The 22,620-nt window shown below is 47.8% G+C and overlaps 1 protein-coding gene across 1 annotated transcript in view; it reads right to left on the bottom strand.

Annotated features, from left to right (window-relative positions):
• Positions 1–22,620, bottom strand: part of LOC147117530 (secernin-1-like) — a 174,557-nt gene that overhangs the window by 5,786 nt on the left and 146,151 nt on the right. Inside the window, exon 7 of the mRNA XM_085988591.1 lies at positions 9,527–9,707. Within this exon, the coding sequence (XP_085844717.1) occupies positions 9,527–9,707 (181 nt within the window). The remainder of the gene's footprint in view (positions 1–9,526; positions 9,708–22,620) is intronic.

The raw sequence follows: 22,620 nt of genomic DNA, 5'->3' as shown, positions 1-22,620 counted from the left end.
TGAGAGACCCTTAACAGCCTTTTTAAAATCAGGTTTTGGCTTTAAACTGCTTGCGCATGGGATTCACGCACCTCAGGAACCTCGCCTGTGAAGGGGAGGAGGGAGCTCAGTGGTCATTGTGCAAGTCCATTAAGTGACAGCTGGGAAAAAAATCACACTCAAACCTTAAACCTGCTTCCTCACCTAAAGGAAAGGCTCTTGTTGACACCATTTTGTGCACAGATTTAGCTTTCAGAAGCTTGCAGGTCATTTCTGCAACCTTGGAAGCCACTCTCACCACATTGCTAGTCACTCTCAGAACATTGAAGGATTGTGCCTCTGATCTCCACTTTACCTGCCATCTATCAGATCAGCGTAGGTGCCATTTATGCTGTCTCACCTTGGACCTCAGAATCAGACCTAAATGAGCCCCAGCACCAACACCACCAGCAGCAGCCACATCAGCAGCCTTCTCCTCAACGACCTGATGCACCACAGGAAAGGGGACAGCACAGGGGTGCACAGCGCCGGAGACGATACCCACAACACAGGGTATACAGGCAGAGGATGAGCTTCCTGGACATGATTGAACAGCAGTACTTCAGGTGGCTCAGGCTATCGTGCCAGGTTACAGACAATTATAGCTTGCTGGAACAAGACCTGCTGCCTAGAGGACCTGATGGACATGCCTTACCAGTGGCTGTCAAAGTCACCACCACCCTCAACTTCTTCGCCTCAGGCTCCTTCCAGGGATTTGCAGCAGACACTTGAAGGATCTTGCAGTTGGCCGCCCACAGGTGCATCACCCAGGTGACCGATGCCATGTTTCACAAGTCAGCCACTTATGTGAACTTTGCCACTAATGAAGCCAGTGTTACTGAGCAGGCTTTTGGCTTTGGCTGGCTTCCCACAGGGGCAGGGCATCATTGACTGCACACATGTGGCCATCAAGGCACCCCCATATCGCCCAGGAGTGTTTGTGAACTGCAAGGGCTTCCACTCCCTCAATGTGCAGCTCGTCTGCAACCATAAAAAGATTATGCATGTGTGCGCCAGATTCCCTGGCAGCCGTCATGATTATTTCATGCTGCGCCAGTCCACCTACCCTCAGCTCTTTGCACCTCCAAACAGACTTACTAGCTGGCTGCTTGGAGACAAGGGCTATCCACTGAAGATGTGGCTGATGACACCCTTGAGGAGGCCAAGCACTGAGGCCGAGGAGCAGTATAATGACAGCCACATATCCACCAGATGTGTCATAGAGCAAGCAATCGACATGAAGACGATGTGCTTCAGATGCCTTAACAGATCTGGAGGAGCCCGTCAGTACGCACCAGCCAGGGTCTCCAGAATCATCATTGTTGGCTGCATGCAGCAGCGAGGATTGGAGCTGCAGGAAGAACAAGGCGCAGAGCACACAGCCTCTTTAGAGGATGAACAGGTGGAACATGAGCAGGAGGTGGAACCTGTGGTGGAGATGGCACCAGCAGCAGGGCACATTGCGGCCTGAGATGGCCTCATAATGGCCCGATTTACCTAACTTGCACTAGTGCACTCATATGGCTTCCAGATGCTGTACCAACTTCTCACCCTCCTCTCAACACCACAAAGTAGTCCTACAAAGACCAACCCATTCCTGTCACCCAAAACCCCATTGCTCGAGGTTTAGTAATGTCTCACCAGTCACTCCAAGTTACAAAGCCACTTCCCAGGTAGCAGGCAAAAATGGACAAGATGGGAAAGCTGTGCACAGAAATAAATTTGTGTGTGTCATAAATAGAACTGAAACTTAACACTAACATTTTGGCAAACACCCATGTGCATCTAGCATTGTGTCTTTTTTCTTTTCCGAGTGCTTCTACGAGGTGCAACCCCTGTGGCTTCAGCAGAGGTAGAGGCAGGCTGCTCACTTCCCTGCTGCGACTGCTTCGACACTTTTGGCGGATGTCCTCTGGGTTTTAGGGCTTGTGAGGGCACTGCCAAAGACTGCTCCTCCTGTAATTGTGCAGGGGCAGACTCGGCCATCAGGATCCGAGGCAGCATGTGGGACTCTGACTGAGGGGGAGGCAACGGGAGAGAAGTGGGAACGCTTTGAGAAGAGCCCCCACTTCCATGTCCGCTCTCACCATCATTCCTCACTCAGGCTGCCCGCACTTCCCTCATGGAGCTGGAGAGAATCTTGCTGCAGATCAGTGGTAGGATGAACGCCCAAGTCTAGGTTAATATCCGTCCTCGAGATGAGGTCAATAAGCATCTGCAATCTGTTCAAAGTAACCATGTTCTCGTTGGACTGGCGTATTTGCTGCTCCATGCAGGTGGCCACCCTTTCCATGGAAGAGCACATCATCGCCATTGCCTGCGATATGGTGCTGCTCATGTTGGAGATGGACTCCTCCATTCTCTGTACATTTGCACACATCGCAGCTGCAAAAGCGGCGAGAGCCTCATGCAATTGTTGCTGCTCCTCCAAGATCAACCTCTTTCTGGATGGGCCCCGAGGTTCAGCATCTGCATGCAGCTCAGCAGAGCTTGGAGCATCCTGTGCCCTCCGGCAAGGAGTCTTCACTACTGTCCCTGTCAATACCATCTGCTTTTGCTCACTTGTGAAGTGTGAGACACCTGGTGACAACACTACTCTATCTCACACAGGACCCACCGAGGTGTGCGTATCTGCGCTGGTGCTGGCTGCGCATGGGTCTGGTGATGGTGCACCCTCAGAGAATGGAGCTTCCTTTGAGAAGTCGGCTTCCTCCTCCGGCTGGGGGTGGGGGGCACTTGATGGACCTGTGGGAGAGTAGAGATGAATTGGAAGCGTTAAGATTGGGTAACATTACCATTATGCACATGATGACATTTCACTGGTTGCTGACATCAGTCACCATATGGGTGACTGTTGTATGCCATGTGGCAGTATGAGACTTAATTCTGTCACCAGGTTGCTGGGAGGTCCCCCTCTCTCCATCTCCCACTCCCAGCAGCTCTGCAACTCGAGATCTCCAGGTCCCCCTCCTCTGCTGGAGTCAAATTTGGGAAGACTGGATGGCCACTTGTGGTTCCCTGCCGCTCCCTGTCGTTGTGGGCTCTCCTCCTGCAAGGAAGGAAAGAGGAGAACGATGAGTGAGAGTAAGGGAATGGATGGGCTGCATCTGTAGAAGGTGACTATGAAGGGAGTGGTGTGACATTGCCAAATGGCCTCCTTCTGTGGTGTTACTTGCTATGATTACATTATGATGAGGGTGAGGGTCAGTAGTGGTTAGTCAGATGGGGATGTGAGTAGGTGCCTAGACAGAGAGGGATGGGCGCACCTGCAAGGTAGGTTGGTGTGAGGAGTGATGTGCAGGAGTAGGATTGGGAAGGCAGAGTGATGGGAATGTGGTGACAGGTACATCAGGATGAATCTCTTGCGGCACTGGATCCACATTCTCCTCACCACATCCCTGCTGCTGACCTCCTCTGCGATGACTAGCCATGCCCTCGGTCTCTTTTGCTGGTCTTTTCTGCCATCCGCAGGGAAGAGGACCTCCCCTGTGTGTCTTACTCCCTGGACCAGCACTTCCAGGGAGGCATCTGGGAATCTTGGGGCTGCTGTCTGCCTTTGTGTCTCCATGACCACAGAATTGTCAATGTTATTCCACAATTTACAGCTCTGGAAATCACCTTCAACACTCCTACAGCAACCTTCAAATGAGATATGTGCAAGGCCGCTTTAAATATCCACGCTGAAAACGAGCCATTAGTGACATCATCAGACCTGCTCCATTTAATTTAGCCAGGAAAAACGCATGACTCTTATTGGAGCCATTGAGTTAAACGCGCAGTGCAGAACGCTGACCCGCTACGCAGCCTACACGCACCCGACCCGACTAAGGTAAAGATTGCAGCCTATGAAAGCTGTATGTCCCGGACACAATACACGCCTTTGATACCAGATTGCGTCTGCCTCTCACCCACCCCCATTCCACTATCAGACCCCTGCCTTCTTGGAACTCTTTACAAATTGTCTCTCTCCAGAAGCCTCCTAAAAATACTTCTTTTTGACCAGGCTTTTGTTCTCGTAATCCCCCGTTATAAATCTCATCATTCATCAAGAAACTACTCATGAAATAACACTGGACGGCCAGCTGGTGGCGCCGTCCAAGGAGTATAAATACTCCGGCGTCGACTCCGGCGTCGGCCCCAGCTTTCCAGGGACATTTTGTAAGACAAGGAACTAGTGAAGTACAACTAGACCTCCATGTTCTGAAACAAGTTGATTAAAGCCTTGCTTTGTGCTCAAACCAACTGTGTAGTGAGTTTTATTATGTCACCCCCCAACCCCCAATTTTCTTCTAGTGATTTTCCGGGTCAGTTTCCACTTAGTTAAGCACTCAGATGTCTCCTTTTAGAGAAGCTTTATGCATGTTGTTTGCATCAGGAATTTGTACCTAGCAAGCCAAAACCTCTCGGTGACAAATACCCTTAAACATTGACTGAGTGAAGGGTAGACTGCCTGGTCACAGTGATGACTGTTATAATAATGTCTGTTGAAGCAGATTTCACACACACTATAATGTGCATGCTACAAATATATTATCAGGTTGCCAGAGTCTTTAAGATTTCAGTCACACTGTCTTAGGCCTCAGCCTGCACCCAGTCCCCTTGGTGATAGAACCACATTTACAAGCCTCTGCACAGATCACTAATCTAGGTTACAGTACTGAAAGAGCGATCACACAAAATGCTTTCCTCAGCATGAGATTTACAGCAGGCTTGAAAACAACTCCCCCCCCCCCCCCCACTTATTGATTATAACCATTTTACTTCAAACTGTTGAATAGACAACATCGTATACTGTATTTTTGCATGTGTTTTTGGTGAATAACCAGGCACTAATACATGACTTTCTGAATAAATGATTTTTTTTGTTGCTATTCACTGAGATGATAAAGATTCACTTAGTAGAGATAGTGACAGCGTTGTGCTTTTCCATTTTTAGAAGTGTAAATTTCTAATCGTTAAGGTGAGCTCAATACATTTTTTTTCTGTAGACCAAAATATAGTAGAAATAGAAACTACTCTTCTCATAGCTAGGTGATGGCTCCTGTACAGCCAGTAAATATTACGTCTTTTGGATGAGGCGTTAAACCGAGGACCTGTCTGCTCTCTCAGGTGGACATAAAAGGTCCCATGGCACTATTTCGAAGAGGAGCAGGGGAGCTATACCTGGTGTCTTGGCCAATATTTATCCCTCAATCAACATTAAAAAAAAGATTATCTGATTATCAAAATGCTGTTTGTGGAAGCTTGCTGTGCGCAAATTGGCTGCCGCGTTTCCTACATTACAACAGTGGCTACTCTTCAAAAGTATGTCATTGGCTATAAAGCACTTTGGGACGTCCTGAGCTCGTGAAAGGCGCTATATAAATGCAAGTCTTTCTTTTTATTTCATTTAACAATACATCACTTTTGGAGGAGAGGTGGGAAAGGAAAAACTTTTTTCCCTCAAAAAACTGTCCTTTTACCTTCTCTCCTTCTGAAAGTGCAGATTCCTTACAATTCTGCATACACCAGTACCTCAGTCAAGTGGCTATTATGCATGTGTGAACCTCAACAGTGAGCATTGTCAGACTATTCGATCACAAGCAACATCACAGCCAAACTCAAGGCTTCACCTGACAGCCACACACATGCATTCCATCTGGGATCCCTCAATAGCATGAATGGAACACCTCTGGTTAATTTCCCTTCCTAATCCAGGAGGAACGGAAGTCAAATGCAGCACCCCTACCACCATCCAGGTCAAATGCAGCACCCCTACCTCGGTCCAGGTCAAATGCAGCACCCTACCACCATCCAGGTCAAATGCAGCACCCCTACCTCCGTCCAGGTCAAATGCAGAACCCTACCTCCGTCCAGGTCAAATGCAGCACCCCTACCTCCGTCCAGGTCAAATGCAGCACCCCTACCTCCGTCCAGGTCAAATGCAGCACCCCTACCTCCGTCCAGGTCAAATGCAGCACCCCTACCTCCGTCCAGGTCAAATGCAGAACCCCTACCTCCATCCAGGTCAAATGCAGCACCCCTACCTCCGTCCAGGTCAAATGCAATACCCCTACCTCCGTCCAGGTCAAATGCAGCACCCCTACCTCCATCCAGGTCAAATGCAGCACCCCTACCTCCATCCAGGTCAAATGCAGCACCCCTACCACCATCCAGGTCAAATGCAGCACCCCTACCTCCATCCAGGTCAAATGCAGCACCCCTACCACCGTCCAGGTCAAATGCAGCACCCCTACCTCCGTCCAGGTCAAATGCAGAACCCTACCTCCGTCCAGGTCAAATGCAGAACCCCTACCTCCATCCAGGTCAAATGCAGCACCCCTACCTCCATCCAGGTCAAATGCAATACCCCTACCTCCATCAGGTCAAATGCAGCACCCCTACCACCATCCAGGTCAAATGCAGCACCCCTACCGCCGTCCAGGTCAAATGCAGCACCCCTACCTCCATCCAGGTCAAATGCAGCACCGCTACCACCATCCAGGTCAAATGCAATACCCCTACCTCCATCCAGGTCAAATGCAGCACCCCTACCTCCATCCAGGTCAAATGCAATACCCCTACCTCCATCCAGGTCAAATGCAGCACCCCTACCTCCATCCAGGTCAAATGCAGCACCCCTACCTCCATCCAGGTCAAATGCAGCACCCCTACCTCCATCCAGGTCAAATGCAGCACCCTACCTCCGTCCAGGTCAAATGCAGCACCCCTACCACCATCCAGGACAAATGCAGCACCCTACCTCCGTCCAGGTCAAATGCAGCACCCCTACCTCCGTCAGGTCAAATGCAGCACCCCTACCTCCATCCAGGACAAATGCAGCACCCTACCTCCATCCAGGACAAATGCAGCACCCCTACCTCCATCCAGGACAAATGCAGCACCCCTACCTCCATCCAGGACAAATGCAGCACCCCTACCACCATCCAGGTCAAATGCAGCACCCCTACCTCCGTCCAGGTCAAATGCAATACCCCTACCACCATCCAGGACAAATGCAGAACCCCTACCACCATCCAGGTCAAATGCAATACCCCTACCACCATCCAGGACAAATGCAGCACCCCTACCACCATCCAGGTCAAATGCAGCACCCCTACCACCATCCAGGTCAAATGCAATACCCCTACCTCCATCCAGGTCAAATGCAGCACCCCTACCTCCATCCAGGTCAAATGCAATACCCCTACCTCCATCCAGGACAAATGCAGCACCCTACCTCCATCCAGGTCAAATGCAATACCCCTACCACCATCCAGGACAAATGCAGCACCCCTACCTCCATCCAGGTCAAATGCAGAACTCCTACCTCCATCCAGGACAAATGCAATACCCCTACCTCCATCCAGGACAAATGCAGCACCCCTACCTCCATCCAGGTCAAATGCAATACCCCTACCTCCATCCAGGACAAATGCAGCACCCCTACCTCCATCCAGGTCAAATGCAATACCCCTACCACCATCCAGGACAAATGCAGCACCCCTACCTCCATCCAGGTCAAATGCAATACCCCTACCTCCATCCAGGACAAATGCAGCACCCCTACCTCCATCCAGGTCAAATGCAGCACCCCTACCTCCGTCCAGGTCAAATGCAGCACCCCTACCTCCATCCAGGTCAAATGCAGCACCCCTACCTCCATCCAGGTCAAATGCAATACCCCTACCTCCATCCAGGTCAAATGCAGCACCCCTACCTCCATCCAGGTCAAATGCAATACCCCTACCTCCATCCAGGTCAAATGCAGCACCCCTACCTCCATCCAGGTCAAATGCAGCACCCCTACCACCATCCAGGTCAAATGCAGCACCCCTACCACCATCCAGGTCAAATGCAGCACCCCTACCACCATCCAGGACAAATGCAGCACCCCTACCTCCGTCCAGGTCAAATGCAGCACCCCTACCTCCGTCCAGGTCAAATGCAGCACCCCTACCTCCATCCAGGACAAATGCAGCACCCCTACCTCCATCCAGGACAAATGCAGCACCCCTACCTCCATCCAGGACAAATGCAGCACCCCTACCTCCATCCAGGACAAATGCAGCACCCCTACCACCATCCAGGTCAAATGCAGCACCCCTACCTCCGTCCAGGTCAAATGCAATACCCCTACCACCATCCAGGACAAATGCAGAACCCCTACCACCATCCAGGTCAAATGCAATACCCCTACCACCATCCAGGACAAATGCAGCACCCCTACCACCATCCAGGTCAAATGCAGCACCCCTACCACCATCCAGGTCAAATGCAATACCCCTACCTCCATCCAGGTCAAATGCAGCACCCCTACCTCCATCCAGGTCAAATGCAATACCCCTACCTCCATCCAGGACAAATGCAGCACCCCTACCTCCATCCAGGTCAAATGCAATACCCCTACCACCATCCAGGACAAATGCAGCACCCCTACCTCCATCCAGGTCAAATGCAGAACTCCTACCTCCATCCAGGACAAATGCAATACCCCTACCTCCATCCAGGACAAATGCAGCACCCCTACCTCCATCCAGGTCAAATGCAATACCCCTACCTCCATCCAGGACAAATGCAGCACCCCTACCTCCATCCAGGTCAAATGCAATACCCCTACCACCATCCAGGACAAATGCAGCACCCCTACCTCCATCCAGGTCAAATGCAATACCCCTACCTCCATCCAGGACAAATGCAGCACCCCTACCTCCATCCAGGTCAAATGCAGAACACCCAGCACCATCCAAGTCAACATTAGCCAATAGCACAGATCTTAGAAGATGATGCCGGTTGGGGGAAGTAGAGGCAAGTCCAAGGCTTTTTTTTGTTGGAGCCTTAATATCTACCCCTAGAAATCTTGTGCAATGGCTTCTATGTCTTTTGAATAGAAAGATTTAATTGGTGCATCAGCATAACAGTTGAATCAACAAATCTGTTACAATTTAATAAGGAATTGTATATTGCAGTATTAGCTCCAGAAAGCTGCTATAGATTCAAACAGAGTATCAATAAATTTGTTTATTGTATTCTCAATTTGTTGTATTATAGAATTAAAATACTGCATCCATCAGGCCAAATTTGGAAAAATAAAACAATGTAAAACAGGAGGGGGGATAAAACATTGCACAATTAGATACATTTTCCTTCATACACAGCTGCAAAATCAGAAGGCTTTGCGTAAAAACATTTTTAAAGGCCATATCTAAAGCTGAAAGTTAAAGTCAAACAAAATAATAAAAAGTCCATGATTTTGTTAATCAAAAATATAATTTCAGTACCAAAAAACATTTTAGAGGAAATACTTTATCCATTACTAGAAACAACTTTCTAATCCTCTATAAAGCATCATATTGCTCAGTATAAATGTTCATCATGAATGCTATCGGCTGCCCTTGTAACAGTGATACTTAGGAATCACTGAAAAATCTAATTAAAGCCTCATCAAAATAAAATCTGAAGAAATGCTAGGAGATTCAATGTGTGGCAGAAACAGCATGGCATAAAGCGACATCAGCAAGTCTCCTACCTCTTCAGTTTCCATGACTGATCTGGCACACTCATGTGCTCGATACAGCTCATGCCTACGGTCAGGTCTGCTCTGGAAACGAGGCTGCTGCTTTGCTGGGTCCTCATCACCAAAACTCGGAGACTGTACTTTAGGGACTGGCTTGACATTATCTACAAAGATGAAGGGTTTGAAGATGGACCTGAAGCAAACAAATGGAGGTTTTTTTCATTAATAATTCTGCAGAGGTCTCCTTACAACCCACTACATATAGCTCGAGGAAATAACTGCATTAGTGCAATACACGCAAGTGAAGGTCGGTGTTTTATCATATTAATGGCATTTTTATATTGCAGAACCACTTCTTCAGCAATGTGCTGAGGCTTAGGCTGCTCTAAATTTACCCATTTACACTGGAAGGTGGATTCAGAATAGTGGTGGCATAGCTGGAATAACTGCACATGTAATTTTGCCTTATGGAATTGCTCAAGTGCCATGATTAAAATTTTAAACATTTCTGCCTCCCAACCTTTCCTAAAACGGAGGGCCCGGCAATGTAAGAGTCACATTGCTAGAGTATGCACAGGCTTGGAGCACAATTTTCATATGGTCAAAAAGGATGGGAGTCATTGGTACCATGAGACGCAGCCATTAAATGTTTGCTTTCAGCACTGGTTTAGCTCCAGGGAACCATCAGAAACCTACCTCACGAGGTGAGTTCGTAGGCTTCTAAAGACAACTGCACTGCCTCTTTTATATTCAAGCGCCTCTGAAGGTACCATTATAAATTAAATGTAGCATCTGTTCATCTTAGACACAATTAGTTAGTTTCTTTTCTCTCAGAACTTATAAGCTAAATTGTACTTCATCAGTTTGTATTCATACAAGTTAATTTAATTAACAAAAGTTCCTAGCTTTACAGATGGTCAGGCAGAACACTGATTTTTCACCTCTTAGTATTTTCTTCACAAAAAATTGTTGCAGTCCATTCAGTTTAATAACAAAATACAGCCCAACGTCTTAGTACCCTGTACAATGTTAGCTTTGGAATTTAAACAAGTGACGACCAAAGGCAGAAAACAGACAGGCCCTGAATTCGCAGTTGGTATGACGGCGTACTCCAGGGGGAGGGGAAACATTCTACAGTTCTGAGTTCTTTGTATAAAGTCGGGACCTGTAGAAAATATAATGAATGGCTGTTTTACCTATTAAATGTTAGAATATCTATTTATGCAAGTATGGAGCAGCAGAATTTTACTGGGCTCATTTATAGCTTTATTAGCAGAAGTGTAGTTCTCCAACAATGAAATCTTAGCAAAAAGCTTCGCAGAGTATCTGAACCTGTAAATAAATAAATGGAAGGTGTAGTGGTGGGGTAGGTTGAACCTCTAACGCTGTACATCATGGAACAGAAGGATGAGGAGGTACATGCCGGAGATTCTTGAGATATTAAGTTCTCTAAATTAGCAGTGGAGTTGAACATCAACCACTTTCCCAAAGAGCAGAATGTGTGTGTTTGGGGGGGGGGGGGGGGGGGCATGAGAAGAGGGGCAATGATAGAGGGCATCTCTTGTACAGATCCGAACAGTTTATTAGAAAGTGGCATCAACAGAGATCAGTGATGTGCCATCAATAACTCAAAGACAAGGAGTTTAAAGGATTCAACTGAAGGCTTTTAATCACTAAGAACATTGCAGGTCTTTCCACATCAGGTTCGTCTGATAGAATGACTCTCACAGCTCTTGAGACCTTTATATGACAAAAGACAGGGGCGTAGCCAATACACACAATAGGAAAAAGGGGGCGGTACACACAATACAAAGCAGGTAAAACACAGGGGCTGATGAAGGCATATATTTCATCACATTCACCCCTTCTACAGATTTAGTCTGTCTGGGGGTGTGATAGTCCTTCCTGAACGTCGCAACAGTACCTCGGGTTCCGACCAGGAGTCCGTGGTGCCCTCCTGGGCATACCCATGTGTTGGGGGTGTTGCAAGTACTTCTGGGGGTGGTGAGCCTGGGGATGGCGGAGGTTCTTCTGGGGGGGGGGGGGGGGGGGGTTGGTGATGGGTCGTCGTCGCTTCCTGCCGAGGCGAGGTCCTTTATGGACACGGTGTCCTCACGCCCGTCGGCGTGCTTGACGTACGCGTACTGTGGGTTTGCGTGGAGTAGGTGTACTGCCTCCATGAGGGGATCCGTTTTGTGGCCCCTCACATGCTTCCGTAATAGGACTGTCCCTGGGGTGGAGAGCCACAAGGGTAGGGACACTCCTGAGGTTGATTTGCAGGGAAAAACAAACATCTTCTCGTGAGGAGTGGCGTTAGTAGCAGTACACAGTAGCGACCTTATCGAGTGGAGTACGTCTGGGAGGACCTCTTGCCAGCGGGAGGTGGGGAGGCCTTTAGACCTTAGTGCTAAGGTGACCGCCTTCCACACAGTCGCGTTCTCCCTCTCCACTTGCCCATTACCCCGGGGGTTATAACTAGTGGTCCGACTCGTGGCTATCCCCTTCGACAGCAGGTATTGGCGCAGTTCGTCGCTCATGAACGACGCCCCCGTCAGTGTGGATGTAGTTAGGCATGCCGAACGTGCAAAACAGGTTGCCGAGGCACTTGATGACCGTGGCACTGGTCATGTCTGGGCAGGGGTAGGCGAATGGGAAGCGGGAGTACTCGTCCACAATGTTGAGAAAGTACACATTGCGGTCGGTGGAGGGGAGTGGTCCCTTGAAATCTAAGCTCAGGCGCTCGAATGGCCGTGTAGCTTTGATCAGGTGGGCTCGGTCGGGCCTGAAAAAACGGGGCTTGCATTCCGCACAGGTGCGGCAGTCCCTGGTCATCGACCGGACCTCCTCGATGGAATAGGGGAGGTTACGGGATTTTATAAAGTGAAATAGCCGGGTGACCCCCGGGTGGCAGAGGCCATTGTGGAGGCCCTGTAGCCTGTCCCCCTGGATGCTGGCACACATCCCTCGTGATAGGGCGTCGGGGGATTCGTTGAGGGCCCCCGGCCTATATATTATGTCGTACTCAAACGTGGAGAGTTCGATCCGCCACCTGAGAATTTTGTCGTTCTTGATCTTCCCCCCGTTTGTTGTTAAACATGAAGGCTACTGACCGCTGGTCGGTAAGCAGGGGGAAGCGTTTGCCGGCTAGGTAGTGCCTCCAGTGCCGCACTGCTTCCACTATGGCCTGGGCCTCCTTCTCTACCGAGGAGTGCCTGATCTCAGGCCCTTGGAGGGTTCTTGAGAAAAAGGCTACAGGCCGCCCATCCTGGTTGAGGGTGGCTGCTAAAGCGAAGTCAGACGCATCGCTTTCGACCTGGAAAGGGATGTTTTCGTCCACTGCCTGCAGCGCGGCCTTCTCAATGTCGTGATTAATGCTGTTGAAGGCGGCGTGGGCCTCGGCCGTGAGCGGGAAGGACGTTGATTTCAGGAGGGGACGGGCCTTGTCGGAATAATTGGGGACCCATTGGGCGTAATAGGAGAAGAACCCCAGGCACCTTTTCAGGGCCTTGGGAGTGTTTGGTAGGGGTAGCTCCCGTAGGGGGCGCAATCGGTCGGGGTCCGGACCGATTTCCCCGTTTTCCACCACGCAGCCCAGGATACAGAGGCGCGTGGTGCTAAAGACACACTTATCCTCGTTGTAGGTGAGATTGAGTCTGAGGGCGGTTTTCAGAAATCTCGCGAGGTTCGAGTCGTGGTCTTGCTGGTCGTGGCCGCAGATGGTGACGTTGTCTAGGTATGGGTAGGTGGCTGTTAACTGGTTCTCATCGACCATGCGGTCCATCTCCCGCTGGAAGACCGAGACCCCATTCGTTACCCCAAAGGGGACTCTGAGGAAGTGGTAGAGGCGTCCGTTCGCCTCGAAGGCGGTGTATGGACGGTCCTCCGGCCTAATGGGGAGCTGGTGGTATGCCGATTTTAGGTCGATGGTGGAAAACACCCGGTATTGCGCAATTTGGTTAACCATATCCGCTATGCGGGGCAGAGGGTAGGCGTCTAGCTGGGTGTATAGATTAACCGTCTGGCTATAATCTATCACCATCCGCTTCTTTTCGCTACCCTTAACTACTACTACCTGGGCGCACCACGGGCTGGTACTGCATTCGATGATACCCTCCCGCTCGAGTCTTTCTACTTCCGACGCAATGAACCATCTATCCTCCCAGCTGTACCGCCTACTCTTAGTCGCTATGGGTCGACAGTTGGGTGCGAGGTTGTCGAACAGAGAGGGCGGCTTGACCTTCAGGGTAGCCGGACCGCACACTGTGAGGGGCGGCTGGGACCCACCGTAGGTAAGCGTGATACTTTGGTGGTGGCACTTGAAGTCCAGACCCAAGATCACGCTCACACAGAGATCTGGCATTATCAATAGTTTAAAATCTCTGTAATCAGTGCCTTTTACCGACAACATAACCGCGCAGAAACCTGTAATTTTTGAGGTATGAGTCTTATCAACCATGGCGATTTTGCCCTGTGTGGGGACTATCGTTCGTGAAAGTCGTTTTACCAGGCTAGGATGAATAAAGCTTTCGGTGCTCCCGCAGTCAATCAAGCATTTAACCTTGTTCCCGTTTACCTCTATGTCCATCATCGATTTAGACAACGGATGCGGCCTGGATTGATCCACTGTGATCGAGGCCACCAGTGGGTCCTGGAGGTCCGTGTAGTCGGGGCAAGATGGTGGACTCCATGAGGGTGGACAAGATGGCGTCCAAGATGGCCGCCCCCACAGCGCGCACGCGGCGGTGGTGGAGTTGGAGGCGGGGTTCCCTCTGCAGACTTTGCCGAAATGTCCTTTCTTCCCGCATTTAAAACAGGTGGTGCCCTTCGCTGGGCACAGATGCCTGGAGTGTTTGTCCTGGCCGCAGAAGTAGCATTTCGGGCCCCGATGCATCGCGGCAGTAGTGGGGCTCCTGGGTGGGGGCTGGGGCTCCGATGGTGCTGGGCTGGCCTGAGACCTGGGAGGTGAAGATGGCTTCCAAGATGGCGGCCCCCACGAGGCGGAGTGGGCCGCGTGGCCTGAGGAACAGGATTCAGAGTTCCTCTGGGCCATATCCAGCGATCGCGCTATGCCCATAGACTGTTTTAAGTCCAGTCCCTCCTTTTCAAACAGTTTCTGCCGAATGCAATTTGAACTGAGGCCCGCAATAAAGGAGTCTCGGATCAGCTCCTCCGTGTACACGATGGCAGACACAGCCTTACAGTTACAGTCTCTGCCCAGTACTTTTAGGCTTAGCATGAAGTCCTCTAGTGACTCACCATGCCGCTGCGTGCGAGTAGTCAGAAGATGCCTGGCGTACACCTCGTTTATTGGCCGCACGTAGTGGGCCTTCAGAATGGTGCAGGCATCCCCGTAGCTGGTGGCATCTTGGATGAGGGGGGAGACCCGATGGCTCACCCAGTTTCGCAGGATTCCCAGTTTCACGTCTCCGGTGGCGGTTGCGGCTGCTATGGCGGTGGATGAGTTTGCGATGAAAAATTGGAACCAGTGTCCGAACTGTGTGGCTGCGTCTGAGGCATGGGGGTCCAGATCCAAGCGCTCTGGTTTCAGGAGTTGACCCATCTTGGTGTTTTAGTGATTAAAATTGATGTGCCATCAATAACTCAAAGGCAAGGAGCTTAAAGGATTCAACTGAAGGCTTTTAATCACTAAGAACATTGCAGGTCTTTCCACATCGGGTTCGTCTGATAGAATGACTCATACAGCTCGAGACCTTTATATGACAAAAGACAGGGGTGTAGCCAATACACACAATAGGAAAAAGGGGGCGGTACACACAATACAAAGCAGGTAAAACACAGGGGCTGATGAAGGCATATATTTCGTCACAATCAGTTTGAAGATTGCTTGCCCTCTTACCAGATACAACGAAGTGTTGCAAAGGAACAACCAAAAGAGGAAAGAGAAAAATAGATTACCTATCTGTTGCAGTCTTCTCCATTCTTTGAATGATATGCATCCTCCACATATTGTAGGAGTATACCTTAGTATGATATCTGGGGAAATCACAATACTGAGCATGCACATGAAAATGTCATGACATTGAATTGAAGTGGTGTTGCATGTCATGGTCAACCCATGTCATATAAAGGCCCAGGACTTGAGTCACTGTGCCAGTTTGCTTTCATGCAGCTAAACTGAAACAAATACAAACAAAAACTTTACTAATGCTGGCTAAAACAAGACAACACTTCTGTGACCTGAATACAACTGAAAAACAACCTGAAATAGAAACTCCAGGTTAGTCCAAAGCAATGCTATCAGAATACCAAATATCAGACATAGTTGATCTACAATAAGGGGTGACATTTTCACTAATCCTGCAAGCTTAAATTAACAACTGTGCAACTGTTCATGTAAGAAACTATGGGCGATGTATACTGCAGGGAGCTCCTCACCCTGTGGCTAAAATGTAAATGTTTACCAAACAATTACATTAACTCCAGGTAGGTTTGAAAAGAGCACAGGCAGAGAATTGGGATAAAAGGGACATCCCCAGAATGGTGGTTAGTGACCAACAAGTGGTTTATCCAGGGGTCAGTGTTGGTACCTCAGTTTTTCCACACAGGCCTGGAATTTGCGGTCAGCAGTGAAGCGAAGGCAATCGCTGCTGGCCCCGAAGTACGCTTCACACAAGGATCTCGCAATCCCTGTGTTGAGAACTTCAGGTTTTCCAGCCTTCAATTCAATTCAACGGACTGATGTGTGGATCCCCTTGTTCAAATTGCTGTGATGTCAACAGACTGTCTAAGCAGCCAATCAAAAGGCAGAATTCTCTCTCGAACAAACAAGTAAGTAAGTAAGCTCTTCAAATTCTAACTTTTTAAACTAGTTAGAGAGAGTAAGTGTGGCTCTCATATGGGAAAAAGTCAAACCTGAAATAAAGATTGACAAACTTAAAAAAAAGTGAAAAAAAGTTTCTTAAAAATGTTACTTTTTATTAAAATGGACAAATTTCACACTACAAAAATTTTTAATTAGTTTTCTAGGCCCTTAACATTTATTTAGCAGTAATAGCGCTGTCAAAACTCCAGTTACATATAATCCCTTTGAGTCTAACTTTCAGTGGGGAATTTAACATGATTTGGCTGATTACACAGATTGCCGGCTCTGTGGGCGCAGAATGCAGCCTGTTTTGGAGCTGTCAATGACTTACCACAACTTCAGGATCCCGAAGTTGTAGTCAGTTTCAAAGGCGGAATGATAGCGAAAACTGCCAGTTCGCCGTCATCCCGACTGCAAATTCCGGGCCATTATATATATATATTATATAAATAACCTGGATTCTCAATAAGGAAGCACTGGGAACAGTTCTTCTAGAAAAGAAACCGAGAACAAAAGGACACTATCTGAGAATGGCTTACTCCTGTTCCTATGCCTGGTGTTCCAGTCTGGAAGTGTTCCAAAGCTAGTCTTACTCTCCTTCCAATCAACTGATGTGCCAGATGAACACTCTATTGTTTCCTTGCCCTACATTCAGTTACCTTGTAAATTGCACCTCATCCCATCAGAGACATGACTCTTATCAAGCCAACTATGGAGGGAGACTGTTGCATTATGTACATTACCCTATGACCATATGATGTCCAGAATTGAGCCCTGCTCAATCTTTACTAATTAGAAAAGAGGGGAACTGAGAGGTTGGGACCACTAGCTGAAATGGCCATATGCAGAAATCAGGCCTTGTGGACTACAAAGATGATGGCTGCCATCACACCTAAAACTCCTAAATAATCTTCCACCAGGAATCCACAACCCTTCCTACAAAGGTGTTATCACTAAGGTAGAAAAAACTTCTCCTGAATTGTCCAGACAATGCCAAGATTATTCGCTTCTGCATCAGTTGTAGCTGGGAGTTCTTGTAACTCATTATGAATGCCAGCTTTTGGATTTCATTTATTTATCACTACTATGCTGCCAACCCTTTGTCATGAAACTCTGATGAGACACTAACCCAGGTGCAGGTGTACATGGAGATGCTGCACGCCAAGGTGCATTGCAACCACAGACAGGTGTATTGTGAAAACCCAGCCTGCTGAGGAGAGACTGAAGGAGAGTACTTTCAATTAATAACTTTGCCCTTTGAAACTAAATGCACAAAAGTTTGGGTGGCATTTCTGTATGGCAATATAAAGTATACATTTTTTAGGTCTAGGACAGCTAACCAGTCCACTAGACACACTGCTCAGAATATCTGAGATAGCAGGTCCAAAATAGGCAGAGACCACCTGTCTTTTTGGGAACTACAAAATACTTGGGAGTAGACACCAATTCTCCTCTGAATGGGGTGAACACTTTCAATCACACCTAATGCTACTATCATGATAGAGTCCCAGAAGTGGTCTGATCTGTTCATCCTATGGAATATTGGAGGAATGATTGTGAAGATAACCTTATAGGACCCATGAATCCACAGCGATATACTACTTTGTGACAGTGTGGGGAACTAAGCGGCCTCTGACCGGGACCCCAGCTGATAGACCTTTCATTAATGCTCTAAGGCAGTCCAGATCCATGGTAGGATCCCTCACTGGAGTACTGGATAGAGCCAACCATGTGAAAGATAGGAGATCTGGGATATATGGCATCTGGGGACCTGGAGTGCAAGAAAAAGCTGGGATTTCCTCTACTCTGTCAGCTGAGTCAGAGGTGCCCCTGACCAAGTGATCTTAGTTTTCATAGCCATGCCTAGCATAAGATGCATGTTCTGCTAGATTTTCTTAAAAGTTTCCAGCAAATTATCTAACTGTCCCTGGAAATATTAGGGGAAAAATTCAGCTACTTACCGCCACGAGTTACTGTCGGAATCCTGGAACAAAATAGCAGCCGCCACGCTAACACCCTTCTCTGGCGCGGGACTTGGCAGCCGCCGTTTTGGTGAGGGCCATAGCGCTGTCAATAGCAGCGCAGGCTCTGGACATGCAAATATGGAGAGTAACGCCACGCTCTGCGAACTTGGACTTTAGCGCTGAGTTTAGCGCTGGGTCCTGAGCTCGCTCTGAAAAGCGAGCGTGCAGCAGATTGACAGAGACACTGTCAAAATTTCTTAAAGGGACACTCGCATATCTTTCAGATAAGTTTGCATTTAAGCTTTTGGACTGGATTTTCTTTATTTTATTGAAATAGTAGCTTGGTGCAATACATGTTAAAAGTTTTTAAAAGTATGCAGGGAGTGCTGCTGGATGCTTGCAAGGCTTCAAATTGTAAAGGAAGGCCTCTGAGAAGACAGAAAATGCTGGAAAAACTCAGGTCAGGTAGCATCCGCGGAGAGAGAAATAGAATTCACGTCTCAGGTCGAGATGATGCCTGACCTGCTGAGTATTTCCAGCATTTTATGCTTTTATTTCAGATTTACAGCATTCACTCGCAGAGAGAAGAGGAGGAGGAAGCGGAAGGAAGAATGCAACCCAGACGGCCCCTTTCTGGCTGGGATATCTGGAATGGAATCATCCGCCTGTGGTGCCAGAGAACACAACACCAATTCTCCTTTCAACATTTGTCCCACACCTTACCTTTCCTCTGTTACTGACCATCACAGCGTCCGCTTGGCCACAATGCTGAATTAAAAGCCACCACTGTCCAATCCAACTTTATACATCTATCCATCCAATATGACATTAAGAAATCAACTCATCAACCTTATGCACTCTCTTGGTGACTGTCGTGTGTGCCTTTGCCTATCCTACTGATGTCATGCAGTGCTCCCCTAGTGGCTGCAGCATGCCTTGCTGGTTGACACTGAGGAGCATGAAATCGAGTGATGGTATTTCTTCTTCTTCACTCTCCTCTCTCTTCTTGGTCACCCACTCGCTGGGCAGGCTGTATTTCTTGGGTGTGTGAAATGAGGAAGGCACAAGGGTGAAGTTGTGGTGAGGGGAGAGCAAGAAAGCAAGAGGTGCATGCCAGAAGGAGGAGGAGGATACCAGCATCTTTTATCCTTTCAGCCCCGCTGCTGGCCAAGGGCTCAGCTATGCCCCTGCCAAGAATGGCCTGCACTGTCTCCTCCAAGGGGGGGGGGGGGGGGGAGGAGGTGAAGCTAGGAATGGCAGGTGTGCCTCATGTTTGGTACAGATTATTGGTAGGTGAGTGATTGGCAGGGGGGGGGGGGTGGGGTGGGGAGGGTTGTGCATTGAGCAGCATGCGAGGATAGTGGTGCAGTTGGTAGGAGATGGATTTGAAGATGCATTCGCTGACCTTGACCACTGGTCCAAGTTCATGAAACTTCTTTGGGCACTGGAGCCAGGTGACACTCGGTGAACTGGTCCCACATCGTTCTTTCTGGAGGGCCTCCTGGCCCCGGTGGGTAGAGGACAACTCTTGCAGTGTTAACCCCCTGCACAAAGCTGAAGTGCTGCGTGCAAGACCCTGGGTGCCCCTACCCTGGCTTGCTGAGCCATCTGTTTTAGTGCTGAAGCACTTTTCCCATTTTTTTTTTAGGTGCGGAAGGCAATTCAGCTTTAAGAGCTGAAGACTGCCATTTGGGAATTCTTTATAATGTTAATTTTTTCTTCCAGATGGCAGTTGAGCTGTAAGGGCTAAAAACTGTCTATTTTAAAAATATTTTTACTTTTTTCATTTTAGAAGGCCACCTTTAAGGGTTTCTAAAATGACAGCCTTGCTTTAAGAGAAGGCTGTTCTTGCTGCAATGATGCTACGACCACGCTCCATTGGGCCTCCTGCTGAGACTACCGCCAGGAGAACCAGCCTTAGTGAATTTAGCGCTGGGCTAACGTTAATTAGCAACCAGCACCAATATCCTGGTCCTGCCAATGCCATTAACTTCGGTGGGCATTAACTGCAGCCCAAGGTGGCACCAGCAGGTTTTTAGCGCTCTCCAATTTGTAGCCTATTACCCCTTAAACAGTATTTGTAACATTTGTTGCTCCTGGAACGAACAGACTTCAGGAGGAAATAGACTGGTAAAATGCGCAGACGTTTGGCAGATGAAATTTAATGCAGTGTGAAGTGATGCATTTTGGTAGGAAGAATGAGGAAAGGCAATATGGACTAAATGGTACAATTGTAAAGGGGTGCAGGAACAGGGAGGCTTGGAGTGTATGCACACAAATCTTTGAAGGTGGCAGGACAAGTTGAGAAGGCTGTTAAAAAAGCATATGGGATCGTTGACTTTATAAATAGAGGCATAGAGTACAAAAGCAAAGAAGTTATGCTAAACCTTTATAAAACATTGATTAGGCCACATCTGGAATAGTGTGTTCAATTCTGGGCACCACACTTTAAGAAGGATGTCAAGGCCTTAGAGATGGTGCAAAAGAGATTTACTGGAATGGTACCACGGATGGGAGACTACAGTTAAGTGGAGAGTCTGGAGAAGCTGGGGTTGTTTTCCTTAAAGCTGAGAAGGTTAAGGAGATTTGATAAAGGTGTTCAAAATCGGGAATGGTTTTGATAGAGTAAATAAGGAGAAACTGTTTCCAGTGGCAGAAGGGTCAGTAACCAACGGACACAGATTGACAAAAGAACCAGAGGCGACATGAGGAAACATTTTTCTTTTAAACACAGCAAGTTGTTGTGATCTGGAATGCACTGCCTGAAAGGGTGTTAGATACAGATTCAATAGTAAATTTCAAAAGTGAATTGGATAAATGCTCAAAGGGAAAATATTTACAGGGCTATGGGGAAAGAGCAGGGGAGTAGGACTAATTGTGGATAGCTCTACCGAAGAGCCAGCAGAGACACGTGGCTAACGAGAGAAGTTAAAGATAGTATTAGTCCAAAGGAAGAGGCTTATAATGTTGCCAAAAATAGTAAGCCTAAGGATTGGGAGAATTTTAGAATTCAGCAAAGGAGGACCAAGAAATTGATAAAGAAAGGGAAAATAGAATGAGAGTAAACTAGCAAGAGACATAAAAACAGACTTTACATACCTATAGAAGCTTTTACAAAGGAAAAGATTAGCGAAAGTAAATGTGGGTCCTTTACAGGCTGAGACAGGAGAACTTATAATGGGGAATAAGGAAATGGCAGAGAAATTAAACAGCTTACGCAAAAACTTCCCGGAAATAGTGGAGAACCAAGGCTCTAGCAAGAATGAGGAACTGAAAGAAATTAGTAAAAAAAATAGTACCGGAGAAATTAATGGGACTGAAAGCCGATAAATCCCTTGGACCTGATGACCTACATCCCAGGATTTTGAAAGAGATGGCTATAGAGATAGTGGATGCATTGGTTGTCATTTTCCAAAATTCCATAGATTCTAGAACGGTTCCCATGGATTTAAGAAAGGAGGGAGAGAGAAAACAGGGAACTATAGAACAGGTCAGCCTGACATCAGTAGTAGGGAAAATGCTAGAATCTATTAAGGACGTAGTAACAGGGCACTTAGAAAATAATAATAGGATTGGGCAGAGTCAACTCGGATTTATGAAAGAGAAATTGTGTTTGACGAATCTGTTAGAATTTTTTGAGGTTGTAACTAGCAGGATAAGGGGGAAACCAGTGGATGTGGTGTAGTTGGATTTTCAGAAGGCATTTGAATTAAACAAAATTAGGGCTCATGGGATTGGGGGTAATATACTAGCATGGATTGAGGATTGGTTAACGGACAGAAAACAGAGTAGGGATAAACGGGTAATTTTCGGACTGGCAGGCAGTAACTAGTGGGGTACCACAAGGATCAGTGCTTGGGCCTCAGCTATTCATAATCTATATCAATGATTTGGATGAGGGGACCAAATGTAATGTATCCAAGTTTGCCGATGATACAAAGATGGGTGGGAATGTAAGTTGTGAGGAGGATGCAAGGAGGCTTCAAGGGGATATAGACAGGCTAAGTGAGTAGGCAAGAACATGGCAAATGGAATATAATGAGGGGAAATGTGAAGTAATCCACTTTGGTAGGAAAAATAGAAAAGCAGAGTACTTTTTAGATGGTGAGAGATTGGAAAATGTTGGTGTTCAGAGGGACCTGGGTGTCCTTATACACGAATCACAAACTTAACATGCGGGTACAGCAAGCAATTAGGAAAGCAAATGGTATGTTGGCCTTTATTACAAGAGGATTTGAGTACAAGAGTAAAGACATCTTATTGCAATTATATAGGGCCCTGGTGAGAACACACCTGGAGTATTGTGTACAGTTTTGGTC

The sequence above is a fragment of the Somniosus microcephalus genome, chromosome 5, assembly GCF_052327205.1.
Source record: "Somniosus microcephalus isolate GS21.2 chromosome 5, FLI_Smic_1.0, whole genome shotgun sequence".
Taxonomy (NCBI): Eukaryota; Metazoa; Chordata; class Chondrichthyes; order Squaliformes; family Somniosidae; genus Somniosus; species Somniosus microcephalus.
This window is presented reverse-complemented; position numbering and strand designations above follow the sequence as displayed.